General features: G+C 38.6%; 1 protein-coding gene across 11 annotated transcripts in view; it reads right to left on the reverse strand.

Moving 5' to 3' along the window:
* The window catches only part of SYNE1 (spectrin repeat containing nuclear envelope protein 1), a 336,369-nt gene that overhangs the window by 102,569 nt on the left and 221,726 nt on the right, over nt 1–12,074 (reverse strand). For all 11 annotated transcript variants that reach the window (XM_073894098.1, XM_073894101.1, XM_073894100.1 and 8 more), the window contains 5 exons: nt 10,140–10,241; nt 5,754–5,873; nt 3,837–4,037; nt 1,065–1,238; nt 91–222 (listed from right to left, as the gene is read on the reverse strand). In XM_073894098.1, the coding sequence (XP_073750199.1) occupies nt 91–222; nt 1,065–1,238; nt 3,837–4,037; nt 5,754–5,873; nt 10,140–10,241 (729 nt within the window). The remainder of the gene's footprint in view (nt 1–90; nt 223–1,064; nt 1,239–3,836; nt 4,038–5,753; nt 5,874–10,139; nt 10,242–12,074) is intronic.

The following is a 12,074-nucleotide window of genomic DNA, read 5'->3' on the forward strand; positions in this document are numbered from 1 at the left end:
TGCAAGTTTGTTTAATTCCATTAAAACCATGGGAAAGTTTCAAAAGAAAATGTGGCAACTTTTCACACCAAGATGCCACTGGACACTGACCTGGTAGAGTGTTATCCGATCGATGAGCCTATCCTCACTCTCCTCCACCAATCCCACACTGGGGATGCTACTTTCCACCGCCTCCAGCTGTCTGCTGAGCTCCTGGTGGTCTTCATCCAGATGAGACCACGTCTAGAAACACAGTATCAATCTGTGAGCTAAAGAATCCTCATTCAGGAATAGTGATCCTTTCTTGTGTGCAAAATATACATTCAACAGATTCTCTTAAAGTTATGTTGGAGATGTTTGTGTTGGGGGTTTGCTCTGGGAAGCAAAAGATGGCTCTGAAGAAAGTAATCAGATGGTGACCCCGAAAAGCACTGTGAATCGGCTTTGGCATCTGCAACCAACCCACTGTATGAACACGGGCAAGTTACTAAACTTCTCTGAGCCTCATTTATAACATTAAAAAAACAGGGATAATAATAACTCTCTTGCCCATCATGAGGATTAAATGGAATGATTGTACCCAGGGCACTTGGAACACAGCAGGCATCTGATATGCATGGTTTCATTGGTTACCACAGTGATGATGCACGTATGATTTAAGCAAAAGAGAAGAGCATGTTTACTTCATGTAGTAAAGTGAAGTAAATATATTACATTCACAAATAAAAAAAGCTACAGCAGACATTTTAGAAATATAAATATATAGTGCAAATATTCTACTAAGGAGAAATCCCACACCAGTCACGTCTCTTTCAGTCATATAAAGCAAGGGTCAGCAGTTTTTTAGTTTGACTGTCAAGACCCCAAATATCGTTGCCCTAACTAAAGTCGGTATGTAGGGAATCTGGCTGACTCAAGGCATGGCAGAGCCTTTAATATAAGGGGGACAAGGCAGAACACAATGCTGAGTCTGAGGGAGTTCCAAAGTTCCAGGAGGTGAATGGCATGGGTAAATATGTCTTGCCTTAACGGTGTGTTCTGCAGTTGAGTTTGCTGTAGGGAAGGGATTATGTCAACAGTCTCACCTCTAGAATGTACTCCAACTCCACGCCCCTCTTGTGAGCCCGTTTTAGTACAGCTGAAGCCTGTACCATCAGTTCTGTGTGGAATTGCGTTTCCTGTAGGACTGCAAAGCTGATTATCTTTCTGAAGAGTGTTTCAGTCAAGATCATATGAGATTCCAGGCCCTGAAAGTATTCCTGCAAGTTTGCAGGTAGAGAGAGGTCAGCAATTCATACATATACCACCTTACAACAAAAGCTGCTTCAGACATGAAAGCTGAGGGAACTCAATATACGAGCCACATCTTTCTGTCCCTGCTGACCGCAACCTCATGTAGGCACTCACAGCTTCCTGTAGAGAGGGGAGGGGGGCTCCTCTTGACCCTCCACTCAAGTGCACCTACACATGCTGTGCTGCAGATTCTCTGTCCCCCCCAGCAGAGCCCTTCAGATGAGACCAGCTGCAAATTAAATTCCTCTGCCCTCTCAATATCTCATCCCTGACAATCTGAGAGACTCTCACTAACTCCACCACATAGACTGGCCTTCCTTATCCCAGGACACATTAGCTCCCAGCCCCTGTCTTCAGTCTCTGCCTTTACTCTACACTTCCCAAGATGTCCTCACTCTACACATTAACAACTTTCCTTCCTCCATGTTTGGGCTTGAGCTCTACTTTTCCAAATTCCCAGAGCATTCGTTGTGCTCCAAGCTTGACATGTACCGATTGGTATTATACAGTTTTAAATTTCCCTTGTATTAGACCTACATACAACAGAATGATAGGCCTTGGGCAGTCCTACAAATGTGTTTTGAAATGTTATATTTTATGTGTAAAAGGACCCAGAGTGGGGAGACAGGGCTTATCCCACTTCCTGTTCCCTCCACTGTGGGTAGAGCTGAAGACCTGCAAATTGATAACAGTATTTAGTGCATACTATATGCTGAAACTCTACCAACGCTCTACTGACCAACTCTCTTAATCCTTATAAGACCTCTATGAGATAGGTAGTTTTATTTCCCATTTGGTGGATGAAGACACTGAACTGCCCAGTCTACAGAACATGCTATGCTCAAGGTCACCGCAGAGGTCTCCCTCAGAAAATAGTCTGGTCAGGGGCGCCTGGGTGGCTCAGATGGTTAAGCGTCTGCCTTCGGCTCAGGTCATGATCCCAGGGTCGTGGGATTGAGACCCACATCGGGCTCCTGGCTCAGCAAGGAGCCTGCTTCTCCTTCTCCCTATGCCTCTCTCCCTGCTCAGGCTCTCTCCTCTCTTTCTCTCTATCTCTGTGTCTCAGATGAATAAATAAAATCTTTAAAAAAAAAAAAAGAAAATAGTCTGGTCAATAGAAGCCAGAATCTTCATTTTTAACTGACAATTATTATATCAGAGAATCTTAAAGTTGGAAGAAAATTTGGAGATTTGGAGGTCATTAAGCCCAACACTCACCAAAAACTGATATTCCTTTTACAACCCAATCTCCCCCTAATGGCCTTGGACAGTCTTCCCATGGCCAGGAGAGTTGTCTGCTCAATGGCAGTATTCCTTTTAGCGTTCTTTACCTATTGGACCTACATCTCTATTATTTATACTCATTGATCCTACCTTCCTCTCTGGAATAACTCAGGATGATATTTTATTGCTGTTGTCAAAGATTTGAAGAAAACCAGCTGTGAACTTTAAAGCAATGTTTTCAAAGCCAAATGATAAGGCTTTAATAAATCACAAAGTTTTGGACAAAAATCTCTGGGAAAAATAGCAAGAAGTACAATTCCAAAAAAAAAAAAAATCGCCTTTATAAGCCACCACAGAACTACATAATGGTAGAATGTTAACCATATATAATCCAGTGGGATTTTCAAAGTTTCCATGTATGACATTCCTACGGTCTGAGAATTTGGGTTTCTGGACTGGCAAAACTATTCTTTCTGTAGTCATTCCAAAAATGCAAGAGTTATTTGTGTGTACACATTAAACAGGTATTCCTTTACTAAGGAGTAGTGTCTAACTTGAGCTTGGCTATGGCACATGCTGATAGGGCAGTCTCAGGCCTACCAAGTTTGATAACGTAGTAAAAGGACTCACTCTCCCCAGGAATAAACTCTTGAGGCCCACAGCAACCAGAGGAGTGTAGGCGAGAAGAGCTGAGTGATGCACGTAAGAGACAGATACCCAATCCCACAGCTGAGTAGGTAGCTCTGCTTTCCCAGGGCACAGTGAGGAGCCTTTGGCCAGGACAAGGGAAGGCAGAGAGAATACTTAGGGATACACGAATAAATGGGCATAAAAGACACAAGGACAAATCAAAAGAGAGTTAAGAAGGAAACTGGGCACTTTGAAAAAAGTCAAGTTTCCCATTGGTTGCAGTAAATGAAGGGGAAAAGCCTGGCTAATACTAATGAGGAAGTGATAATTAAAATTATTGGGAATGATGGTGTTCTTTTTTACATTAAGTAAGCTCCATGCTGGAGCCTAACACAGGGCTTGAACTCATGACTCTAAGATCAAGAACTGAGGCCAAGATCAAGAGTCGGACACTTAACTGACTGAGCCACCCAGGTGCCTCTGTATTCTTTTTTAACTCACAAAATTATAGGAACGTATCCCCTGTAATTTTTCTGTGCTATTTAACATCCATGGGTTTGAATATACATTTGTTGACCATTTTAAAGAGTAATTTATTTAAGGAGGAACTCATAAAAGATCAATAATAGGTTTTACTAGGTAGATACATATCAGTGAGTGAGAATATGCTTTCGCAGCTACATTCTCTCTCTCTCTCTCACTCTCTTTACCTTATGTTTGTCAAGTAGTTGTTGAATGTCCTCTTTGGAGGACACGATGATTTTCTGGTCCCCTGCCATCTTGTCCTGTCCAGTCTCTACCACATCAGCCAGATCGTGTAAGGCCCTTTCATACTGATCCTTGAGTGCAAGATTCTGGTTCAGCCCACTCCGCCGGGAGCCAATGGTCATCATCAGTTCATCATACATGTCCTACAAAACAGAGACGGTGATACTCACTCTCAATTCATGTGTCGACTCTTCTCTGAAAAGCAAACTACCTACCAAGTCCACGACCCAACCAAGAACACTCCTTCAGGTATCTGACTGGTGGTGATACTCTCCATGCAGAGCACTGCCTGTCTTTCTCATGAGTCTCTTTGAAAACTTCCTTCAAAAAAGATAAGCTAAATATTTACGGATTCCAAAGGACATGCAAAAATATTGGCTAGAGATGACGTGAGGTAGGTTTGACACCTCTCTTCTCAGGGTATCAACAGTTTATGGTAGGATGTGGGGTTAAAATGTTGAAAAGTTTTCATGTGGCTGAGGGAAGTGTAAGTGTAAATTCTAATTTTCTAATGTAATTCTAATTTTTACAATGTTCTTAACATTTATATAATTTTAGAGTAATTGAATAAAGTATCTTTCACATTTTATCTGCTAAATAATGATCAGATTTTGGACTATGCCCTAAATAAAGACCTAGAGAAACAGAGGAGTTTAATGTGAGCGGAATGCTTTAAGACTTAAAAAGGCAATGTTTTTGCCAAATGTGGTGGAGTAAATAAATAACTATTTAAACTGGAAAGACATTTTAGGAGATGATGATACACCAAACACAAAATTTATTTAAACCATATGGACCTGATTAATGTATCATATTAAGGTTGAGCGGGCCAAAATGGCTCAATCTGGAAAAGTTCAACTTTAATGCCCATTTACAACTATGATGTTTGACTCTTCCACCTGACATTTAAGCACAGTTGGAAAACTGTCTAAGTGCAAAGTGGGGGCACTGGGCTCATGACATTGTGAAATGTTAGATAATGGAATGAGACAGTTAAAATAAAAATGTTCTTTTTAAAATAAGAGCTATTTTATTTTCTCAAAAGGAAGAACTTGTGACCCTGTGCTGGAGTTACGCTATTAATCCCTCAATGGTTCTCTATAACACAGAGAAAACTTAATGTGTGTGTCAATGTACACAATTCTTTCTTAATGTAACTTAACTATGTTGCTTATCAACTGCTAAATTTTGCTGGTCTAATATCCCAGTTCCTTCCTACCACCCCCATATTGGATTTTTGCCTAGCAGCCTGATCTAAGAAAGCAAATTAACCCCAAATTATTTCCTACTCCTGAAGGAGGCTGGGAAATCTGTTTAGATTTCACCTACCTTCTAGTTTATTTTTTTCTATTGGCCTGATATTGAAACTGTCTCTCTTCCATTCAGACATGTATGAAAGATTAACTATAGTTTTGAACACTGGAGAAAAATACTTTCTAAAAAGTATTAGCTTGAGCATGTTTTCTTTAAAATAGTTTTTTGAAGTACACTACAATGCAGGGTAGATAGCCATCTTTTAACTTTTCTAGGGAGAAGTGATAATTATTATATTTCCTAGAGTAGAAAATAATATGCCTCAACTAAAGGAATATATACCACAATGCCTAACCACTGGAATAATAATAAAGTAAATGTCAGAAAAAAATAAGTCTTAGATGTTTGAGAATACAATTTATTTTATCACATTAAAGCTGGTAAAGGTTCCAGAAAATTTTCTAGCTGTTGCTTGGGTTAAAGATTAGGACCTAAATGGCATGAACTGTACAGAGAAAAACCAAGAAAAGAGAGAAAATAATTTTTTCTTGACTTCTAGTTAGGATGTATCATTGAAGCTGAATGTTGCTGGTAGAAAGCCGTACCTGAAGTTTGGACAGTTCCTGCATGGAAGGCTGCTCAATCTGCAACGTGTCCCCACGCTTTTTTAATTCAGTGATTCCTGCATCCAATTCCTTTAGACCATCTTCAGCCTCTTGTATTGCCTATGTAAGATTTATGATATTTTATTAAAACTCCCATAAACAATTTCCCACCCAAAATGTGATTATTGTGTCTATTTGTTCTTCCCTCTACACTAAACATTTTCAATACCTACAAAAGGAGTCATTTTAATACAGCATAAAAACCATGACCATCCAGTATATAGAAAAGAGAAGGAGGCCCTTTGTTATACCACAGTCAGCTACCTCACAGGTAAGGAAGTAGGAGGGACTTCACATGGAGGGTTGGGAGAACAATGGCTTCCTTAACCAAATACGGGAATTCGTAAATAGCAACACTTGAAAAAGAAGCATGACTTAGAACATGGTTAGAAAAGATACTGACCTAAGATTTTCTAGAGGAACATGTTCTGGTTTCCTGAGATGCATTTCAGGCATCCTTGGAGAGAGATTCAATGAGACAAGAGGCAAATATGTCACAGCACGGTCAGAGAAAGCTCACTCTTTGCTGAGTAGAAAAGCAAGCAGTCAACAACTATTAAAGGGGCTGCTGGCCCTAAGTCTTGTCTTCCCAGTGTGAGTTCTGTAGAAGTAGAACAAGCTCTCACCCTGGCCTTCAAGGAGCCTGAAGTCTGGTTAGGAAGCCAGAGTAAACAGAGCAAAACAAAACAAGGGTGAATCCAATCAGGTTCTCAACTCGATGCAATTCATCCCTATTAGAGGAGACTGGAGAAGAGAGACAGCAGTGGATTCTGGAGAAGTCTAAGTAGACTTTTGGAAGAGACACAACCTCAGTTGCCCTGAAGGATGAAAAGAACATGGACTCCAGATGGCAGATGAAACACACGTGTCTTATTTTCTCCTTCCTGAATCACCACTGCAACCACAGCAAATATTCTGTTTCCTTGTTTTTTGGTGCCCCCCCACCCATAAATCTATAAGGACAAAGAAACAGCAAAGAAGGCAATACCAACAAGATTTTGAAAGCTGGAATTCAGAAGGATACGGAATAACTGACTTAAGAAATCTGAGAAAGCTGAATCCTACGCTCACAGGAGATCTGTATCACCAAACTTACAGCAACAGGAGTCTCTGGCTCTCTGGCTGAGTGAGATGGGGCTCCAAATAAGGACAGCTGGTAAAAAGCGGCTTAAAGAACAGTGAAATTTCCAGAGCCTCTTTACCACTACATGTTGCCCTTTTCCTTCTCTAGGAAAGATGGGGAGTTTATTTTCTAGAGAAGGTAAAACAGATAGTCTCTGGACTGACGGGCACCAGACATAGTTGCAGGTTTGAGTACTTGACTGGAAACAGGGGATACGTGACTGAATGCCCACAGAATGCTAAGTGGGGAGCCCCCACATCTTCTAGTCTCCAGACAGGAGAGTAGAGAAAATGTAGAAAGACCAATAGAAAAATCTAAAAACTGGACACAAGGATTCTCCAACAAATAGCCCACACAGCCCAACACTTAGTAAATCTCAAAATCATCAAGTCACATCCATACACAAAGTTCCCACTCAGCTGTTTAGTTCTCCATCCTAAATGTGAACAGACAACAAAGAATTTCCATAATCTCAGAAAAGCCACTAACACGAAAGATGGAGACTGAAACAAACAACTAAAAGCAGGCTGAAGAGAAACAGACAGTATGAGAAAAATAAAATTGGCCAAAAAATCATTAACATATCCAGAGAGATTATAAAAGATAATCTATTAGAAAAAGAACAGAATACTACAAAAAAAGGATCATTCAGAGAACCAAAATGAGCTCAAGGAAAATGAAACACATGAGAGCAGAAATACAAAACTCAGTAGGAAAGTGGAGAATTGAAATCAAGGAAATCTTCCAAAAAATAAAGCAGACTGTCTCTTAATAAAAGAATTAGAAGACTGGACCAGAATATCCAACATCTGCCTAAAAAGAGTTCCAAAAAGAGAGACAGATAAAATAGAGGAATGAAAAATTTTAAATCATTAGACAATTTTTCAAAATGGAAAGAGGAGAGCTGCCAAATCAAAAAAACAGTCTACTGAACTTCCAGTCCAGTGGATAAAACTGACCCTTCCCAAGGTGTGTCACTGTGAAATTTCAGAACACTGGGACATCTGTGGGAATCAGAATGATTTTAGATTCCTCAAGCCAACACCAGAAGCTAGAAAATGATGAGGTGCCTCAAAACTCTATAGAAAACTGATTTCCAGCCAAGAATTTTATAGTGAGCCAAGTTATCAATAAAGTGTGAACACAGTATAAGAACTTTTTCAGATGGGCAAAATATTAAAAAATATATCTAGCATGCATCCTTTCTTAGTAAGGATATGTACTAACAAAACAAGGAAGCAATATAATAAAGACAGACTTGAGACTCAGAAAAGAGAAGACCCAACAGAGGGAGAAGTGATGAAAATTCTCAGAATAGTGATAAAGGGAGATCCCTGGAAGTCAGCTGTGCACCAGGCTTGTGGGGACAAGTCTGTTCTAGATCAGAAAGACATCGCTCAAAAGATGAATATATTGTGAGGTACCATCCTCGTGCCTCCTGCTATTATTACCTTTTTAACCCAAGGAGGGTAGGGGGGGAATTAGCACTTTTTTTTTTTTTTTTTTTTGGTGCTTTCCATTTATTCAAAGAAATAGTCTATTTTTATCTGGGGGATTCACTTTAGTGATACTGGTCAATAATTAGTAAAAATGTTACTTGTGATCATACATATCCTATATTTCATATTAGAAATTCAAGGCAAACCATCACTATAGCTGCTGAAATCTCTTTTGGAATCAGGTATGTTAAAAGCCAAAAATAAAAAAGTAAAAATAAAGAAAAATTCCTTTCAAGTAGAAGATATGACATAGAAGAAAGCTTTTTAATTTGGGGGAAATGCGGGATCTGTTTTAAAAAGCAGATGAAATTATGGTCAAGAAAAATAAACACATATAAGTTTGCAGATTATTTTAGGTGATCTCATGGATGGATAGACAGATCTAGGTTTCTATCTAGAGAAATATTTCAGGGGACTTCTATCACAGGTGATTCTCTATAGTCTACTCATAGAACCCTCAAAGGTCTACTAAAATTAGGTTAGGAAATCCTATTAAAACACATACTTTCCATAATTACTTAGCTTGGGAAACAGGAGATATTATGTGTAACATCCTTCACATTTCTTCTCTCCTCCCTGTTTTCAGTGACATCACTCGAGTTAGAATTCAGTGACATCACTCGAGTTAGAATTCTCATTCCTTCTCCTCAGTGCAGCTACGTGAAGCTGCCTACTTCCTGACCTGGCGTGGTCAGGTCCACCATCCAGAAGAAGGGCCTGGCACGGACACTCATTCTCACCTTCAAACCTCCCCAGTGACTCTGCACTGCCAGTGGTCTCCAAGGTGAGTGCAAGGACCCGAGTATATAAGATGATTTGTGAGGATGAAACACTACATCTTTCCTCTATGTTCAACCACATTCTTCTGAATTTTCATTTGTGTATATGCTTTATAACACAGCACCTGCTTATGATTCATATACTTGTGGTGTGTGCTTATTTTTAAACTAATGAGGTATGCCATCAGTAAAGTTTAGAGACCACTGGTTTGTAAAATAAAGTCCAAATTTTTCTGACATTCAAAAGGCCCTCCAAGTTGCCTCAAATGTACTCATCCAAACTTACTTCCCCTCAGTTGTTTTCATTCATCATAAATTCAGCATTTAGCTGAATAAGGATAACTTGCTTTTCTAAGATATATTTGTAGATATACTTCCTGTCTTATCTAAGGATAACTTGCTTTTCTCCAGAAATGCCCTGAATTGTCTGCCATTTATGCCTTTGTTCATGCTGTCCTCTTGACTTGGATATCTTTCTTCCCAGTCTCTGTGTGTCCAAACTTCTCAGTCCGGTTCCAATTTTCCTTTACAAAATTTCCCTGGATCCTACCTCTGCTGGAGGCAGTTGGCCCCTCTTCTGAACGTCCATAGTGCTTTATCTGTATTGCCCAGGACAGTCTGACTGTCCTGTGTCACTGAGGCTCCTATCTAATCTCAGTGTTAGGTGACAAACTTCTTCAGGTCATCATCTGCCACTGACACCTTTACCTATCTCCTATTTCCTAGTTCCATTCAGTAGAAAGTGACAGATTCCATGTCACCTGGCCCATCACTCAAACCTGGCACTTAAAGACAAAATGTATGACAAGCAAAAATGCTATAATAGTAAGCCATTAATCTTTTATAGAATATCTGAAATCTCCTACCAAATCAGATCTACTCTATGTATGCATTTGCTCTTCTGGAAAAAGGTGGCCATAAATACCTCTATTTGCTCTGCCACAGGCTGTTCAAACACATTTGCCAGTTTCTGCAGAATGATGTATTTGTTGTCAGCCAGTGATGTACACAGCACCTTCAGATCATTCTAAAGAGGAAAGCAATAGGAAGACTTAATACGTGTAACAGGGAATTCAAATTGGTTGTAAATATAACACACATTCTTAGAAATAATATATTGATGTAGGAATTTAACGTCCAGAAGAAACAATACTGTCCTGGGGGAAGGAGAAAGGAAGTGGTGACAATTTAAGTGTTAAAATTGACTTTTGAAGAATTTGTTACACAAAGCATTTCCAACACAATACAAATGGTGATGAAGTATACAAATAAAAAGCAAATACTAGTCACCCTGGATATGTTTGAAATAAATGTGCACATTTAAATACTGCAGTGGAAATATTACACTAATGGCTTCTATTTAGTGAAACAACCTATAGCTGCTGCCCTTATTTGGGGAAAAATATGATTCTTTTATTTTATTTCAAGTTATTTTATATTTTTTACTTTACAGATAAGTCCAAACTTTATTTAAAACTACATCTTAAATTTGATGAAAAAATGTGATTAAGAAGAATATAATTCCTTTATATAATTCCTCTCTCCCCTCATTCCCTCTCTCTCACACTTCTTTTTCTCCTATTTTCAGAGAATTTGCCCAAGTTTACAAAAAGCCATGCAGAAGTGTAGAAAATAAATTTTATCCATGATGACCAAGACATATGAAGAGACAACACAAAAAGACCTTAGCAAAAACTTTGTTCATAAAGATTACTCACTTAAAAGTCCAAATATATTTATATTAAGTTATATTCATCCAAAAAAAGTCAACTATCAGAATTTTGGTCCTCAGTTCTATAGGAAATAATTAACTGGGGTAAAATTTGAATGATATAATTCCTAGTTTTTCCTTCTAAAATGTCAGCAAACATATATGATGGGCTGGTTGTTCAGCAGAGGCTGAAGTTTGACTCATCACATCCTCTTTGTTAGGGGCTGATGATATATATACAAGGACACTTCCTCAAGATGCAAAAATCTGTCTACAAGGAAAAGGATAATCACACCAAGGAATAAAAAAACATCTTTAGGATGTGTGCCAGCCTTATAACACAAAATGCAAAGCTAGAAAACAAAACAGTGAGTGGATTATGCACTAAAATAAAAAAAAGGAAAAAGAAAAAAATTGCACATGAACATTAGAGAAAAGCATACTATCCAAAAAGGCAATAACTGTCACTAACCAAAATCCAAACCAGTCTGCAAGCCTCGTTGTGGATTCACCAGGAAATTGTTATAACAGTCCTGGAAAAAATGATGCCAGAAGCAAGGTTTTTGCTTATGAATTATAGCAATGTTTGTATTATTCAACTGTGCTCAGAGTGAGGCCATGTGGGCCATTAGAACGATGACATATTTATCTGTTTGAATGCCTAGAAAAAGATGTTTCCCATTCATTTGAACAGATTCAAAAGAAAAAGTCTCTATTAGAGACATATATTTAGAACAACATTAATTCAGTTATTCTAAATGAGTAGGTAAGTCTAAATAATACATCATGGGTTAGGAAATGAAGATTATGGGGACGCCTGGCTGGCTCAGTTGGAAGAGCATGTTACTCCTGATCTCAGGGTCATGAGTTTGAGCCCCACGTTGGGTATAGAGATCACTTAAATAAACTAAAAAAAGAAAGAAAAAAATGAAGATTACAGATATATTTCCTGTTCATCATCTTTATATTTTTAATAACATTTTCTTTCTTAATTATCTTCTACTCAAGGTAATAGAAAATAGAGTTCACATTTCTGGAGGCCTCACTAATTATTGGAAGGGTCCAGCCAAGAAGACACTAAAGCCAAGAATACGATTGATTTAAAAATTAATAAGAGACTTTAAGGGGTGTTATTAACCATATGGAAGT

The sequence above is a fragment of the Callorhinus ursinus genome, unplaced genomic scaffold (genome assembly GCF_003265705.2).
Source record: "Callorhinus ursinus isolate GAN/ISIS: 27379988/994484 unplaced genomic scaffold, GSC_fseal_2.0 scaffold6, whole genome shotgun sequence".
NCBI lineage: Eukaryota > Metazoa > Chordata > Mammalia > Carnivora > Otariidae > Callorhinus > Callorhinus ursinus.